At 42.3% G+C, this 17,550-nt stretch overlaps 2 protein-coding genes across 2 annotated transcripts; both read left to right on the plus strand.

Moving 5' to 3' along the window:
- Positions 1–1,942: 1,942 nt before the first annotated feature.
- On the plus strand, positions 1,943–10,626 carry mcm8 (minichromosome maintenance 8 homologous recombination repair factor; the record flags this gene model as incomplete). The annotated part of the gene is made up of 20 exons (XM_068568063.1): positions 1,943–2,039; positions 2,323–2,388; positions 2,472–2,554; positions 2,740–2,889; positions 3,849–3,946; positions 4,017–4,215; positions 4,410–4,495; positions 5,253–5,398; positions 5,600–5,674; positions 5,787–5,916; positions 6,415–6,445; positions 6,550–6,687; positions 6,773–6,833; positions 6,961–7,041; positions 7,373–7,568; positions 7,653–7,866; positions 7,954–8,163; positions 8,325–8,401; positions 9,178–9,367; positions 9,659–10,626. Coding segments are annotated over 20 exons (2,421 nt in total), but the record flags the coding sequence as incomplete, so codon positions are not given.
- Positions 10,627–11,157: 531 nt separating this feature from the next.
- crls1 (cardiolipin synthase 1) lies at positions 11,158–16,643 on the plus strand. Its single transcript, XM_068568030.1, has 7 exons — positions 11,158–11,788; positions 12,734–12,871; positions 13,112–13,241; positions 13,365–13,450; positions 13,601–13,669; positions 14,622–14,713; positions 15,693–16,643. The coding sequence occupies exons 1-7, from the start codon at positions 11,297–11,299 to the stop codon at positions 15,784–15,786; spliced, it is 1,101 nt and encodes a 366-aa protein (XP_068424131.1). The 5' UTR covers positions 11,158–11,296; the 3' UTR covers positions 15,787–16,643.
- The last annotated feature ends 907 nt before the right edge of the window (positions 16,644–17,550 follow it).

Below are 17,550 nucleotides of genomic sequence, written 5' to 3' on the forward strand. Positions count from 1 at the left end.
GAAGCGGTTTTCTGTTCTCTTTACTTAGTGCGATAACAATTATGTCAATGTCTTGAGTCAGTTTATGTCAATAAGAGTCCTCACAAGTATAGGAATACAAAATAAGCGCCGCATTGGGTAACTGTGAAAAAATGAAGGATTCCAAGGTGTTTCTGTCTGTACCTAAAACAAATCCACTAATAAAATACTTGATAAGACTTTTGGAAATAAGATGTTAAACTTATTTTGAGTTATATTTGAATAATATTAGGAAGTGTCATAACATGTAGTATTGTTTTACTTAGCAAGACATTCACAGGGCCAAAGAAACATCCCTATATCTCACTGAAATGGTACTTGTTAAGTGATTATGTCTTATATTTAATGTAAAAACTTGAAAAGATTTAGCATGTTTGCAGTGTGCATGAATTGGGATCAATAGTGTAGATGACACGGGGATGTCAGGTCACGTTTATTTATAGAGCACATTTAAAAACTACCATAGTGCTCTGAAACTGACATGAGTAAGAGAACATAATTAAATGAATGAAATCACAACAAAAAAAAAACACTGTACAAAAATCACAACACAAAAACACGAAACCAAATAAAAATACAAACAAATAAGTGTTTAGACGTCTTTTTTTTTTAGATGCAATGACACAACATGTCCAGAAGATGACGATAAAGAGCTGTGAAAACATTTCTTATTTCAGCGAAGGTCGTTGTCGTTATATAAAACACGACAAACATGATTAAAATATCCTTTAATGTTGTATATTTATGTTATCTTTAAGGAATATTAAGCTTTCAACAAGTAACGCCGTTCTTTCTTTTTAACCTTTGTTTTGAACGATAAGTGCCGTTACATTTTATTTTCTATTAATTATTTTAACTATTACTGCTGTTCCATGAATTAACCCACGTTTCCCTAAAGAACAAAGCAAAACGCAACCAGTAAATAATTAGATTTTTAAAATTCAAAGTATTTATTAGTCTTTTAGTCGTATTCTGTAGTATCGTCTCTGACCTCATGGGGGCAGTAAAGGGCGCGAGAATCTACTCTGATGCGCATTAACGCAGAAGAAGAAGCTTCAACGGCTATGGAGGGAAAGTAAAGCCTGTTGAGTGTGAACGTCCTCAAAGTCGTCAAATTTTGAGTTAATGTAACACATTGTGGACGTTATTAAACCGTCAAACTGTTCCTCAAGGTAACACGAAAGGTTTGTATCACACCGCTGAGGCTGTCAGTGTTTCAACGGAACATTTAGCAAGTAAAACGTCATCAATAGCAGACATAACTTTGATAACAACAATGGACGACGTCAAAACAAACGTAAAAGTCGACGTTTAAATTAGTGCTCAGTAGATTATCTGCATGCCGAATATTCCAGTGGTTTGTATTTGTTTTACATTTTTATTCAGGGCTTTAACGTTCATTCAGTCTGCACGAGGCAGGTAGATGTTGACTAAATCCACAGTTTTTTTAATGGAGTTTGGCACTGTGAAAATGGAATGGCGAAAAAAAAGTTACGAGTTTCTTTTTTTCTCACTGCACTTAACGTTAACCTATGCGTGCTACACACTTTAAACTAGTTTCTTTTCATTTAAGGCTCCACAAAAAGTGGTCAAAAAAATACGTAATCTCTATCTTGATATTCTTTCGGTACACTTGGAAGCTTGTAAAATGTTTGACAACAACAACAAAAAAGAACTATCATTCTCACCAATTCTTACTTTTTCCTCCTTGTTTTATATCAGGAGAGTAATGAGTGGAGAGGAATCCAGAAGAGGCTCATGGAGGGGCAGGAGTGGAGGATGGAGAGGAGGAAGAGGAGGAGGCGGCAGCAGCAGCAGCAATGGTAGTGGATGGCGAGGAAGAGGAGGAGGCGGCAGTGGTGGTAGTGGTGGATGGAGAGGAGGTGGAGGAGGATGGAGAGGAGGAGGAGGAGGATGGAGGAGTAGACCATGGAGAGGTGGATCAGCAGCCGGAGGGTGGAGAGGTGGCGGTGCTGCGCGGGGAGGAGGATCAGGAAACGATACCTTCAGCAGCCAGAGAGGTGAGTTTGATGCTTTTCCTTTTTGCAAAACCAGTAATCAACTTTGAAAGGACTGGTGTTTTTTTTATTTTTATATACAAACAAATCTGTAAAAGAAATACATGCATATTACATATTTCAAAGAATCTACATTATTTATGTTTGCTGACAGCTTCTTAAATGTGGAGGTGCTCTAATGTTCTTCCAATCCAACATTCTAGCTCATGAAACTAAATGTGTACATGAAAAGCTGCAACCATAACTGTGATAATATACAATCCTAACTGCCGGTCTTCCTCTGCAGTCCTTTGTCAGGCTACTCTGGATGTACTGTGTCCCTACAAAGGCTGGACGCTCTACTTCAGAGAAGGTCGGTGTCTGTTTACAGCTCCGTTTCACATGATGATGACGACGCTGTGGACACGATGTCTTCATTTCGTTTGTTTTGTGCAGGCTTCATAGAGAGCTCGCCCACTGTGGAGAAGATCAAAGTGTTTGAGAAATATTTCACCTCCAAGATTGAACTCTATGACAAGGTCCGTCTGCTTGTGTAACTTTCTATTTAAAGACCTTTTAAAGTTTTTATTTGTCAATATTGTCTATAGTATCTCTCTATAATGTGTATTTTTGTCGCAAAGACAACAACTCTTCTTGTTTCCTGCTTTATAATTGTCAGTCAGAAGCTGAATTATTGTGTGTGTGTGTGTGTGTGTGACCTCAGGATGAGATTGAGCGTCAAGGCAGTGTTCTGGTGGATTACGCTGACTTGACTGGGAACAAAACCATGCGCGGAGCTCTTCCTGATCTGATCACAGAGCTGAAGGAACAGCCTGAGCTGATGCTCAACTGTTTGGGCTTGGCTGTTCACCAGGTACACACACAACACACACACAGACGTGTCATCTATTCAAAGTTATTAAATCTAAAAGCTAGATAACTTTGGTCGGTTGCACCCGTTAAGTTAACATTTATCCTTCAAGCCCGAGCTGAGGTTTACTCAAATATATAATCGTTTGCACAACCTTCAGTCTTCTCACAAGTTTTCCTTCAATTGTTCACGTGGTCATTAAGTTTTTCTCTTATCTTGTTCTTAGACTTAAGAATCCCTTAAAATTAGGTGAACCACAACATGGTTTATCGACAGTTTATACTACAATGAAATATATTAAGCAGCATATTTTATTCACTTTAACTATACTATAGGCCAACTTTGAGAGATGATAACAGGCAAACAAACTCCATCGAAACTATAGAATTTTCCTACCGTAAAATCTTTGTTATGGACGTATGGAAGCCCATTTCCGCCACACAAAAAAAAAGTCATTCTTACGATTTTTTTTTGTCATGACTTTTTAATTTTTTTTTTATAATTATGACTTTTTAATTTTTCTTGTCATAATAACAAAAAAAGAAAAAAGTCATCATTATGACTTTTTTTTTTCTTTATTAGAATTATGATTTTTTATTATGACTTTTTTTTTTGGTCATAATTATGAGGTTGTTTTTTTTGTTGCGGAAATGGGCTTCCACACTTATGTGCCTTAAATACCTTGAGATTTATTAAGTGTCTAAAATGTATTTCTTCAACACAACTACGGACTTGTGCAACTGGCCGCTGAAACGTTCTTCTTAATCCTACAAAGTCTGTGAAGAGAAAGCACTGAAATGTTCCACTGAGTGATCAAATAAGATCAGATAAGATAATCCTTTCTTTGTCCCTCACTGGGGAAATTACAGGATTACAGCAGAGTTGCTCACAAGTAAATGGAGATAAAAATCAAGTAATATAAAAAAACAGTAGAACAGTCATGAAACCTGTTTGTGTTCCAGGTGTTGACGATAGATTTGGAGAAACAGGCCGCCGAGCTGCAAGGGGAGGAGCTTCCTGTCGCCGCACCGATCGTCAACATCCCTCACATCAGCGCGAGGTAGCGCAGTCGCACCGTCGGCACCCGTACGACCGCCGCCCGCGGCTTCATTCTGGTATCTCGTCCGCAGGCTGTATAACTACGAGCCGCTGAGCGCGCTGCGGACGCTGCGCGCCAGCGCCTTCGGCCGGCTGGTGTGTGTGAGGGGAACGGTGGTCAGAGTGAGCAACATCAGACCGCTGTGCACCAGGATGGCCTTCAGGTGCGTCGGCAGCTCGCACATGCAGTCTCTGCCGCTGCAGCACGGGAAATACGCCACACCAACCAAAGTACGAGCTCAGCTCTTTGTTTCTGCAGCATTCTTTTCTGTATTCTAATGTCTCCACAGCATACACACACACACACACACACACACACACACACACACACACACACACACACACACACACACACACACATATATCTTTTGACATATTCCTTTTGTACCTTTTTAATGTGTGCACACGGGTCTTTGATCACCAAGTGCATCCAGCCTGATTGCCGCGGTCGTTCCTTCGCGCCGATCCGGAACTCCCCTCTAACTCACACGGTCGACTTCCAGATCATCAAGTAGGTGCATCATGTACACATTACCTGGTCAGCAGTGGGGGGTATATGTGGCAAGACGTAGCTGATTAAATTCTTTTATGTACACTGCCGTTCAAAAGGTTGGGCGTCACCCAGACACAATTTCATTTTCTTCGCAAGCTCTGGCATGAAATAGCCTTCACTTCTAAGAACAAGAACAGACTGGCGAGTTTCACATGGAAGTTCTCTTTTTCTGGACATTTTGAGAGTTTAATGGATTCCACAAATGTGATGCTCTAGATACTCAACTAGCTCAAAGGAAGAACAGTTTTATAGCTTCTCTCACCAGCAGAGCTGTTTTCAGCTGTGCTAACATCACTGCACAAGGGTTTTCTACTCATCCGTTAGTCTTCGAAGGTGATTAGCAAACACAATGTACCACTAGAAGATAGTTGCTGGAAATGGGCCTCTATACACCAATATAGATATTTCATTAAAAACCAGACGTTTCCACCTAGAATAGTCATTTACCACATTAACAATGTATAGAGTGTATTTCTGATTCATTTAATGTTATTTTCATTGAAAAAACTGTGCTTTTCTTTGAAACTTAAAGACGTTTCTAAGTGACCCCAAACTTTTGAGCGGTAGTGTACATCTGCAGGGACTTGGGCTGAATTACAGGAGATGTATGTTTGACTTGCACATGAGTCACAAACGTGTGGTTGTGTAAAGTTAAAAGGGGGTTTGTTGTGAGAAAACGGATTGAAATGAGTTTGCGTCGTTGCGCCGCTTTCAGGGTGCAGGAGTTGATGGGCGGGGAGCAGAGGGAGACCGGACGAATCCCGCGCACCGTCGAGTGTCACCTGACCTCTGACCTCTGCGACAGCTGCGTCCCCGGAGACGCGGTCACCGTGACCGGCATCGTTAGAGTTACCAGCGATGGTACGACACACACACACACACACACACACACACACACACACACACACACACACACACACACACACACGTTCTTAAGTGTGAGTTTATGTTTGGAGCTTCTGCCTTTTTAGTAGCGGTTAAATGTAAAGCATCTACTCACTTCTGTGTGTACCGTGGCTACACATAAACCTCTCACATAACGCTCTTGTTACCTGCACGCAGGTACTTCACGGGGGAACAAGGATCAGTGTATGTTCCTCCTCTACATCGAAGCCACTTCAGTCAGCAATACCAAAGGTACTGAAGCGTGCGTGCGTGCGTGTGTGCGTGCGTGTGTGTGTTTGGGCTTGAATTATGCAGAGCTGTTTTTTTTAACGGAGCAATAAGGTGTTATTTCCTTCTTCTTTAGGTCAAAGGTCGGGTCAGGGGTCTGGAGGGTCGCTTGAAGATCGATCCGGAGGAGAGGAGTTCAGTCTGAAGGAGCTGTACGCCATCCAGGAGATCCAGTCACAGCCGGACCTGCTGAGACTTATAGTACAGTAAGATGTTTATTCATTACTGTTTTCTTTTGCGTCATCCTGAATATCAACTTGTAGTTGTAAGATGTGTCAAACCAAAGTTGGAACAACAGCTTTTTGTCAGTAGGTTTGAAGTGTGTTTTAGTGTATTGCTTTTCGGATAAAACAGATGTAGTTGTGTTCCTCCGTGAGCCTGACTAAGTCCACCTGGAGCTGAAAAGAATTCGTCTTCCTCCTCGTTTTCACACCGGATCCTTTGCTGTCTTTTGTTTTCCACTGTGGCTCTTAGCGTCTCGGCAAATATATGTTCACATGTTCCTACTCTCGACTCTTCAGTCTGAAATTTAAAACTTGTCACATTTCCGCCATCTAGATCAAACCTTCTGATGTGGAACGCCAAACGTGACTTTTTTCTTTTGAGCACTTTGTCTTTGTGTTATATTATTTTCATTCATATTCTTTCAGTCTTTTCAACACAGTGCCGTTAACTCATAACTCTGATCTTCTCGCCTCTCTCAGCTCTTTGTGTCCCGTCATCTACGGCCACCTGGTGAGTTGTCCGACGCGCCGCCGGCGAGATTCAGAAGGTTGTTTTTTCTTCTCTGATCTGTCAAAGCTACGGGCCGACATCCTGTGTCCTTTGTGTGTCCCAAGCTGGTGAAAGCCGCGTTGTCCTTGGTGTTGTTTGGAGGCAGACAGAAGCACATGGACAAGAACAGCGTCCCAGTTCGAGGAGATCCTCACCTCCTGATGGTGGGAGACCCCGGACTGGGGAAGAGTCAGATGTTGCAGGTAACGCAGACTAAACACTCTTAAGTGGAGCAGCTGTACCTGACAGAAACACAATACTTGTGTATTTATTGTTGCCTGTGTGTAGGCGGTGTGTAACTTGGCTCCCAGAGGAATCTACGTATGTGGCAACAGCACAAGCACCGCAGGTAAATCCTTTTTAAAGTACTACTCTCCCAAAGTTACGCAGGTGGTGAGCACTCTGGACATTTTTTTTTAGGTATGTTGGAACGTAAGCAAGTCGGGAATTATGTTTTTATTGTTTTGTTTTTATAGGTCTAACAGTCAGTTTGTCCCGAGACGCAGGAACCGGGGATTTTGCCCTCGAGGCCGGAGCCTTGGTTCTGGCCGACCAAGGTAGGAACATTGGTTTAAAACGAATAAAAATGTTGTTTTTCTCTAATAGCTTTATCTTATATTGTCCTAAAAAAAATCCAGTGTCGGTCAGGCTCTTGTTGGAAGTCATCTCTCCCTAAATATGGTGCCCAACTTATAAAAAAAAAAAAACAGGTGAAATCTGAGAAATCACCAGAATGTGAGATCCCTGTTTTCCAGGGTTTGGCTCATTATTGCCTGTTGGGGCTGCAGGCATGCAGAACCGCATAGACGTATCAATTTTGTATGCAAAAAAATCATCTTATTCTCTTTTTATCTTCTTTATCTGTCTGTTTTTTTATATGTTTTTTAGGCCTGTGCTGCATTGACGAGTTTGATAAGCTGGGCAACCAGCAGCAGGCTCTGCTTGAAGCCATGGAGCAGCAGTCTGTGAGTCTGGCGAAGGCCGGCATAGTGTCCTCTCTGCCTGCCAGGACGTCCGTCGTAGCCGCCGCGAACCCCATCGGGGGACATTACAACAGAAGCAAGACGGTCTCTGAAAATCTGAAGTCAGTGAGCTCGGCAAGCCGGTAAGCTGGAAGATTTTACGCGCTTTAACTCGTACTTACGGTTCGTGCGTTCCTCGACTTCAGAATGGGCTCCCCGCTCCTCTCGCGCTTCGACGTCGTCTTCCTCCTCCTGGACATCCCGGATGAGTCGCACGATCGCCACCTGTCGGAATACATCATGGCAAACCGGGCGGGAAGAGGCCGAACCAGCGGCGCCGTCGTCACCAGAGCGAGCGGTGAACTGGAGACGTCCATCCTGTTGGATCACTCGGACATGCCGCTGTCTGAGCGTTTGCAGGTTTGAAAAAGAAAAAAGCACTCGCGGGGGACGGTGATGTCTGTCAAAAACAATGACCCTTCATTTAATATATGTGTGTGTGTCCAGGTACAGGCAGGGGAAAGCGTGGACGCCATCCCGGTGTCTTTGTTGAGGAAGTACATCAGCTACGCCCGTCAGTACGTCCACCCCACGCTCTCCCCCGAAGCGGCTCAGACGCTGAAGACCTTCTACCTGTCGCTGCGAGCTCAGGCTCACTGTGCCGACTCCACGCCCATTACCACGCGACAGCTCGAGTCTTTAATCCGACTGACGGAGGTACGAGTCTCTGTGTGTTCGGCGCGTCGTCATGTGAAGGGATTAATACATTCGCCTTTTTTTTTTTTGTTTCAGACGTGTTAAACAAAACCAAAAAAAAGAGTCCGCTTTCCCTTTTTTTATTGTCCCGGTGCTGATTGTGTTGACTTGTTTCTGTGCAGGCGAGAGCCCGACTGGAGCTCAGGGAGACGGCCACCAAGAGTGACGCTGAAGACGTGGTGGAGATCATGAAACACAGGTGAGACACGACAGGAGACATTCTGTACTAACATTGCAGATTCATATTATAATTTTTTTTTTTAAGAATAAATCCACTTATCGTTTGGTCTTTAAAATGTCAGAAAATTAAGAAAAATGCACATCACTATTTCATAAAGCCCACAAATTAAAGGCGCACTGATCAAAACCAGACACTTTTGAACATACTTGTAAAGCACTTTTCTAGTCTTCTGACCACTAAAAGCGCTTTTAAACTACATGAACCATGATTCACTCATTCACACACTGATGGGAGGAGCCACCATGAAAGGTGCTACATTATCATCAACCATTCATACTCCGTAGGCGCAGCTACAGGAGCAATTTAGGGTTAAGTGTCTTGCTCAAGGACACATCGACATGAGCTTGCGGAGCCAAAAGATGATCCTGCTCACCACTGAGTCAGAGGCGCCCAGAAGGCAGAAAGTTTGGAACAACAAACTTAATGAGACAGTTATTGTAATTTATTCCCATGCATGCTGCTCAGAGTAATCACAAAATGTTAGTTTTTGACAAAAAAAAACCCTGAATAAAAACATATTAGAAAGACAAAATAGAGTGGAGGCAGTTATGACTCTTAACACTCGCTGTATGCATCTTATACTACGTCACTGAAACTACTACTTGATTATAGTTCTCGCGAACTTTTTTCACGTTAGAGGACCTTTTAAAGTGTTGACTAAATTGTTGTTTTCCCCCCGTGTGCTTCGCATCAAGTCGTGAGTAATCGCTGCATCTTCTATTTTTGTTTTTCAGTCTGGCTGATACGTATTCAGATGGTCTGGGCAATCTGGACTTTGAGCGCTCTCAGCTGGGCTCGGGCATGAGCCAGCGCGGCGCCGCGAAGCGGCTGGTCAACGCGCTGCACTCGCACGCTCAGAGGACCAACCAGACGCAGTTCGACCTGCAGACGCTTAGATCCGTGGCGGCCAAAATGAACATCAAGGTGAGAAGCTCTCGGATGCACAGAGACGCACTCTTGCGCCTGATTTACGTCCACGGGAGGCCCAGACGCGCCCGTGTCATTTCACCCCAGACAATCTCTGTGAGAAATTACCAAATCATACAATCGTCGAAGATTTAAAACGGCACATTATTCAAGGTCGACTTTCAACTCTGTGAGTAAGAAATGATTTGGGTGTCTGCTGGCAAACCGTCGTGAAAACACTCGCAGTAAAACCCAACGTTGCGTGCACGCCGCGATGATTTATTCAGTCGTTGTGTTGGTTCCTTCCAGGTGATGGACTTTGAAGGTCTTGTGAGCTCGCTGAATGAACAGGGTTTCCTGCTGAAGAAAGGAGCCAAGCTGTACCAGCTGCAGACGGTGTGACCGCTGACGACGGACGACACTCCGGCTTCCCCTTCCTGCAGACCTCACGGCAAGGTCAGTGTTCGGGATGAGTTGAACGAGGAAAGAGGACTTTCTTTTTTTTTAATAGGAAATGAAAAGAAAAAAGAACTTCACAGGGAGGAGTCCTAACAAGACCACTTTCACCAAAACCACTAACGAGTCGACTCCTGCGTGAACTTTCTGAGACACCACAAGTCAGAATGACGGCACAGATCATCTCTCAAATAGACTCAAATCTCTTTTTCTCTTTCCTGAATGAGCACAAACTTCCTCGCTGAAAAGAGGAACTAAGATCGACTGACTCGAGTACTCGCACATCTCTGCTGAATTGGTCTATTTTCACACAAAGTGAATTCAACATGACGTTATTCTTCCTGCTTTGGTGATTTGGGTGTACCTGCATCCGTTAAGTGGGACTACAAACTCAAGCTACTTTAAGCAAATGTAACTTGGTGCCGCACTTCTTCCGTAATGCTATGTGCCAAAGATACCATTATCTCCATATATATACTTAAATATACACAAACTATCAGTCGGGTACACTTGGCTTTCAGGGTACGTGTTTTATTACACAGCACATGGTGACTGATTCAAATAGTTGAAGATTATTTTAGTTTTTCTAATATTTCAAAGTAAGGTCACTCTTTTGACAATGTGCTGAATGTCTGAGAGAAGATGGGGTGTGCTGTTTTAAAGCAATTTTAAGCATCCATTATATTGTTATTGTTTAATATTGTTTGTTACTGTAGTATATTGATCTAAAAACCTGCAAGTGTACAGTATTAGCTTCTCATTATTGTCTTTATGTGTCTTCAAATGCTCTGTAATGTTCCCAGTTTCTGTTTACTCGTTGTATGGTGTGCACTTTATCAAATATTACACATTTGGTTAATAAATCATTTTATTTAAAATCTTATTTTGTTGTTTTTACAGAATTGACAGTGATTTAAAGACGCTTATAGTTTTATATTTAATATAATACAATTTGCTTTTTTTATTATCAGTCTAAAAAAAGTATTACTATGGTGTTTCTCTTATCAAAAGTTTACGATGTGTATACATGTGTATACGATGTGTATACGAATATTATACATTTGGTTAATACATTATTTTATTTAACATCTTATTTTGTTGTTTTTACAGTATTGACGGTGATTTCCACATGCTTATAGTTTTCTATTCAATATAATACATTAAATATTAACATTTGTATTATCAGTCTAAAAAAAGTATGACTACGGTGTTTATCTTATCAAAGCTTTTAGCTTTACGATGTGGAGCTTTTTCTTTTGCCGAAGAAAAGGCAAAATCATGTGTTTTTCAAAATAAAAGTCCCGGCGAGTTTACGACTTGCTGTGCGGTGTCACTTTACGGCAACATGGCAGCCTGCAGTCTGGAGCTGTGATCCAGTCGGCTCTGACCGTCAGAGGCTGAAACCTCGTCATGAAAACGGTAACGCACCGCGCGGGACCAGCAGCTCGTTAAACAGGAAGTGGAGGGTACAGAGGGGGGCTCGTCGCGGTAATGTTGTGTTTCGGGAAGAGTTGCGGGTCGCTGTCCCGCAGCGCCGCGAACGTCGCGCGCTGCGCGGGCGCGTGTCGGCTCGAGCCGCCTGCGTCATGGCGGCGCGGCTACACACCTGTCGCCGACGAGGTCAGCCCGACGCTGAAACGACACCACCCGGTTTGCGACGCGCGGCTCTTCAGGGTCGAGGGGGCGGGCGGCGGCCCGAGGCGCGCGACCTGCTGGAGCGGGGTCCTCACGCAGGTGCACGCGCCACCGTGGCACGCGCGAGGAACCGCGCTCCTGCACCGGGGAGGTCAAGACAGGTCGGTGCTGCTGGCTGCTGTGGGGGCGGCGGCGACGGGGGGGTTGTTCCGGTCCCCGCTGACCCCGAGAGTCCGTGGACTCTGCAGCGGAAAGACCAAGGAGACGCCGGACGGATCCCCGCAGGAGGACCGGAGCGAAGCCGGGGACTCGGTGCCGGGACACGGGCTCTTCAAGTTCAAAGAGCTGGTGAGTGCGGATGACTTAACTGTAACAATGTAATAATGCTAATGGCAGATCAGCAACAATGTAGCTAATAGTACTAACTTCAGAGCATTAACAATGTAATAGTACTAACTTCAGAACATTAACAATGTAATAGTACTAACTTCAGAACATTAACAATGTAATAGTACTAACTTCAGAACATTAACAATGTAATAGTACTAACTTCAGAGCATTAATGTAATAGTACTAACTTCAGAACATTAACAATGTAATAGTACTAACTTCAGAACATTAACAATGTAATAGTACTAACTTCAGAGCATTAATGTAATAGTACTAACTTCAGAGCATTAATGTAATAGTACTAACTTCAGAACATTAACAATGTAATAGTACTAACTTTAGACCATTAACAATGTAATAGTACTAACTTCAGAGCATTAATGTAGTAGTACTAACTTCAGAGTATTAACAATGTAGCTAATAATACTAGCGTCAGATCATTAACATTGCAACAATGTAATCGTACTAACTTCACAGTACTAATATATAATAGTACTATTACATTAATGATCTGAAGATACTAACTTCTGATCATTAATGCAACAATGTAATAGTGCTAATGCCAGATCATTATCAATGTATTGTACTAAGACTGTTACAAGTCCGACCTGTATTCAGAAGTAAAAGTATCTAATAGTTCTCAGTGTAATTTACTCAATAGGCTCGTATTATATTTAACTATTTACGCATATCAAAGGATTGTTGCAGCTTGAAGGATTTCTAAAAAAAAGTATACAAACATATATTAGCATATGAAACAGAACCACTCTCTTGGTACTGAACCTGTAATTAATGCTGCAACAGATTTGGGCTGATGTACCTGTGTTGATGTTACTATGTATGGTGGATCTATGGCGTAACGGCATCGCATCTGTTTTTCTTGTTGTTGTTTGTTTTTTGAAGCATGAGAACCCGTGGACGATCCCCAACTTCCTGTGCGTGTGCCGGATCCTGCTGGCTCCGTTCTTGGGCCATCTGATCATCCAGCAGCACTTTCACCTCAGTCTAGCTCTGTTCACGTTGGCCGGAGCGACCGACTTGGTAACACACACACACTCACACACACACACTTTCTCTTTAAAAAACGCTTCTATGTGGATCTTCAGTCCTCAACACAGACCGAATTCCCATTCTGTCTGCGAACACTGTGAGAACACTGATTCTTATCTTGAATCGTGCAACCAGCCATGTATTTTTTTTAACCTGGAGCCTAAAAAATGATGTGAATTTCCTGTTTTGTTAAATAAAATGTCTTCATCTCTCTCTCCTCACCTCTTCCAGCTGGACGGTTACATCGCCAGAACGTGGCCCACTCAAAAGTCTGCGCTGGGCAGCGCTCTCGACCCGTTGGCCGACAAGATTCTCATCAGTTTTCTCTACGTCAGTCTCACATACGCGGAGCTCATACCAGGTATCCTTACTGTCAGTACGTGAGGAAATGGACGAGCCAAATAAATAGCGTTTCTCGACGTTATTGTATTTCATGTTCTGTGTATTCCAGGATGATTTACCGCATTGTTTCCTTCCGTTTCAGCTCTGCTGACGGCCCTCGTGATTTTCAGAGACATCGGTTTGATCGCCGCGGTCTTCTGGGTCAGATACAAGACCGTCCCTCCGCCGGTGAGTCGCGACACTGAAGTATTCAGTGAGAGAAAAACCTGCCAGACGTGGAAAGTGATGGAGCTAAAGATGGCCTCCAGATTCTAACGGTCGCCAGCAGAGGAAGAACATGAATGCACCTAACAGTCTCTCGCTTTCTCTTTCCTCCAGGTGACGCTAAGCAAGTTTTTTAACCCCTGCTACACCACAGCACAGCTCAAGCCCACACTCTTCAGCAAGGTGACACACACACACACACACACACACACACACACACTTTGTTTTAATAACACTTTGGTCACTTTAACCACTTCAACTGGTGCAATATAAATGCTTTTTAAATACTTTTTTATTCTATCTTTCTATATATAATTCAGCTTTTGTTAAGTCTCAACTTTTTTTTGTTGCTGTTTTACTGTTTCTTTATATTTTTATGACTTGTTTTTTTGTTTAATTGACTGTTTCTCTTGTGTGCGATCATGTCTGCTGCTGTAATCACTGCAGGGCTAATAAAAGGATTATCTTATCTTATTGTGTACTGGACTTAGAACATCTTTTACATTTCTGTTCTGAAGAGTCGATTTAGTAACAACGGAGCCTTAAAATACAGGTTTTAATGTGAGTATATGTTGTTGTTTTTTCTTCTTATTCCAATCTTTTGTGTCTTTACAACGTGTGCATGAGGGCATCCAGGTGCACAAACTGGACACACAATCTGCCATAGACCTGTTATTTCTACACAAATGTTATATGATGATTAGATTTATTTCTCCAAGGTTTAATGCAAATGTTTGATCCGATGCAGGTGGATCGTTTGCATTCAACAGATTTATTGTAATCGAGAATGAAACCAAAGGGATGTCTTTCAATCAGCGCTGGTGAAGACGACGATCCTGATTCCATTCGGCCGTGTTTTGTTTAGTTTGAGTCGTAAATACTTGGACTGTTAAACTCTGCAAAAAAACAAACTAACACATTAAAATTCAGAGTCAAAATGTTCCTTTGGCTCTTCTTCCTGATACCTGAAGAAGAAAAGAAAACGTGTTGTTTTGTTCTTGGACGCAGACGCAACAGGTTGACCCAAAAATAATTAGCCCAACTTAACTTTTTTTTTTAGAGAAGCAGGTAGTTTGTGTGTGAGGAAGGTTTGTGTGCCTTTTTCTGACTTTGTGTGTTTTTTTTTGTTGGTCAGGTGAACACAGCCATCCAGCTGCTTCTGGTTGCTTCCTCTCTGGCTGCTCCCGTCTTCCAGTACACAGACAGCGTGCTGCTGCAGTGCTTATGGTAACACATACACACACACACACACACACACACACACACACACACACACACACAGGTTGCCGTTAATATCCATAATGTCCTTTTGCTTTTCAGTGAAGTGGTTGTGTGTTAATAGCAAATCGTTTCCTCTCTGTGGAGCGATCGGGTGAAGAGCTCTGACTCATTTCAGTCCTCAGAGTGATTTGTAGTTCGGGGCTTCGGGACGAGCACTTTGTTGTGCGACACAATTTATACACATTTACACCTAGTCAGCAGATTGTTGATGATGATTTAAAATAACAGGCATCGGTTTTTCCCCCTCGCCCTGTTAATTGTTCATTTTTACATCACTTGTTTTATTTTTCATGGGAGGTTTATGACGAAACCGTGAAGCCTCTGAGGCCAACTCCAGATTAAATTAGAGATTAAACTAAAGTTTGAACTATAGTTTGAACTAAAGATTAATGCCTAGTTTAATACATAGTTTAAACTAGAGATTAAACTATAGTACGTTTCAACCCGCAAGTTCAGAAGACCAAACTCTCTATTGTAAAAACTCCAGCCTGGTTGAATATTACATAATTTATTCATTTAAAACACAATTTATGAATGTTAAAAAAATCAGTTTCAACGATTCAGTTAAAAAAAAAATTATACTCATTGTTACATTTTTCTGATATTGTTTTCTAACTATGTGTAATAATGAATACATTAATTATTTATTTATTTATTTAAATTAAATTGGTAAAATTGATTCAAAAATACTATTTTCACTTCAGTAATATTGCATGATTTTTTTTTAATTAAAGTTTCATAATTTGAAACATTGTTTTTAAATGTATCCATGACGTCATACTTTATACATAATTGATACATTTAAAAATCACCCATGACGATCCACATGAAGCTGAATAATGACATCATCATTATTCACGTTCAACTGGAACTGAATCGACCAATCAGACGCCGGCGTTCACAGTGTGCTTGTGTGTCGTTGCAGGTACGTCACCGCGGTGACCACGGCGACGTCCGGCTACAGCTACTGGCACTACGGCCGCAAGACGGTGCGGGTGCTGAACGCCAAGTCGCCATGACGACAACAGCAGGAAGCTCCTCCCCCCAGCCCTAGATGAAAAGGTGGGGGGCGAAAAGGCAGCAAACGAGACGCCGATCAGCCGCGGCGGAAGTGGAACGGACAGACGGGCGATTCGCCGCGAGCGCTGACACCAAACCGTTGTGACGGGCGTTTTTGGAGTCGCCGTGGCGATGACACGCGGTAACCGACCGAAAACCGCGAGACGATTCAGACGGAGGAAACGACGGCTCAGGAGGACGAGAGAGACACCTGCACACGGACCGAAGCTGCTAACACTAATACACACACAATCACGCAACCATACACACACAATCACGCAACCATACACACCAATACACACAATCACACGCACATAGACACACGCGCACACACACTCACAGACACATCTATACATACAACCATACACACAACCACACGCACATACACACCAATACACACATGCCCACACACTCACATACACGACCATACACACTCACACACACATCCATACACGAAACCCAACAATCACACACGCATACACACACACTCACACACTCAACCATACACACAATTACAGATGCATACACTCACATGCATACACGCACACACTCTCACACATGCATACACACACAACCATACACACAATCACACAACCCCACGCACAGCCACATGCATACACACACACTCAGACAACAACCTCAAACACACTCTCAACCTTACGAGCACACAAAACCCTCCACACACACGGCAAGTATCTGCTCAGTAATCCGGCAAAAGCTTCTATTTTTTCTTAGTTTTTCAATCCAGAGGTTACAACATCGACATGATTGTCATTTTTGTAAAACCGATGATTTCTGATTAAAAACAGAAAACCTGCTTTGGTTCGTCTCCGTGTTTCCGTCATGTGACGGCGGGCCGGGGTTTTTTGGGAGGGGGAGAGACAGGAGTTTAATCTCAAGAGACACAAATCTGACAGTCGGTCCATCCGAGCAGCGATCGGAGGATTAACAAAAAAAATGAACATTAAGATACGATGGCGTGTTGCCAGAGTTACACAGGTCCTCCAAGTCACCCGTTCAATATTCACCAATTAAAATACATTTTTACCAGCGTGTGATTTTGAGAATAATCCCAAAGTATCTTTCGCACAAAGAAAATACCTCAAACTGAGAATTTGCTTTGTCCTGTGTTTTCATAACTCTGTAAATATCTTTGTGTTTTGAATGATGAGGACATTTGAAGACCTGTTTTTTTTATTTTTTTATTCCACAAATGGATTAAGGGATGAGCTGATTTGCTGGTTAAAGGTCACACATGAAACATTCCCCCCAAAAAATGAATATGCAAAACCGTCTGACGGGATGAAATGAAATGACGTCATCCTGGTAAAACTGACCGGCGGAGGAACACAAAACCGTGAGTTTTATTTTGGTTAAAAGACATGAAAGTGCTTAAAGGCAGAATCTGTAACATTGACAAGACATCTTTAAAATATATATATATATATATATATATTTAAAAAAACTGCTTATTCTTTTGCACCAACAGTCAAAACCTCTAAAGAGATTCAATTTAAAATGATATAAAACGTTAATAAATACAATTAAAGTGGTGTATTTTAATTTATTTCGTGGCCTTGACTGCCTCATTATCTCCTCACTGAATAACACATTAAAAAAAATATTTTTTTTAAAAGTCGAGCTCTCATCCCTGGGAACAAATTGATACCTCCGCTCATTAAAAGAACGCATAAAGACCGATTTTACGAGGCGGTTACTTAAGT

The sequence above is a fragment of the Clinocottus analis genome, unplaced genomic scaffold (genome assembly GCF_023055335.1).
Source record: "Clinocottus analis isolate CAN_PGR_092001 unplaced genomic scaffold, fCliAna1.0.p SCAF_8, whole genome shotgun sequence".
Lineage (NCBI taxonomy): Eukaryota > Metazoa > Chordata > Actinopteri > Perciformes > Cottidae > Clinocottus > Clinocottus analis.

Coding starts and splice junctions, on each gene's coding strand:
- crls1 (XM_068568030.1), top strand. CDS start 11,297: ATGTTGTGTTTCGGGAAGAGTTGCGGGTCGCTGTCCCGCAGCGCCGCG. Junction 13,242..13,364: donor ATACGCGGAGCTCATACCAG/GTATCCTTACTG, acceptor CTTCCGTTTCAG/CTCTGCTGACGGCCCTCGTG. Junction 14,714..15,692: donor GTGCTGCTGCAGTGCTTATG/GTAACACATACA, acceptor GTGTCGTTGCAG/GTACGTCACCGCGGTGACCA.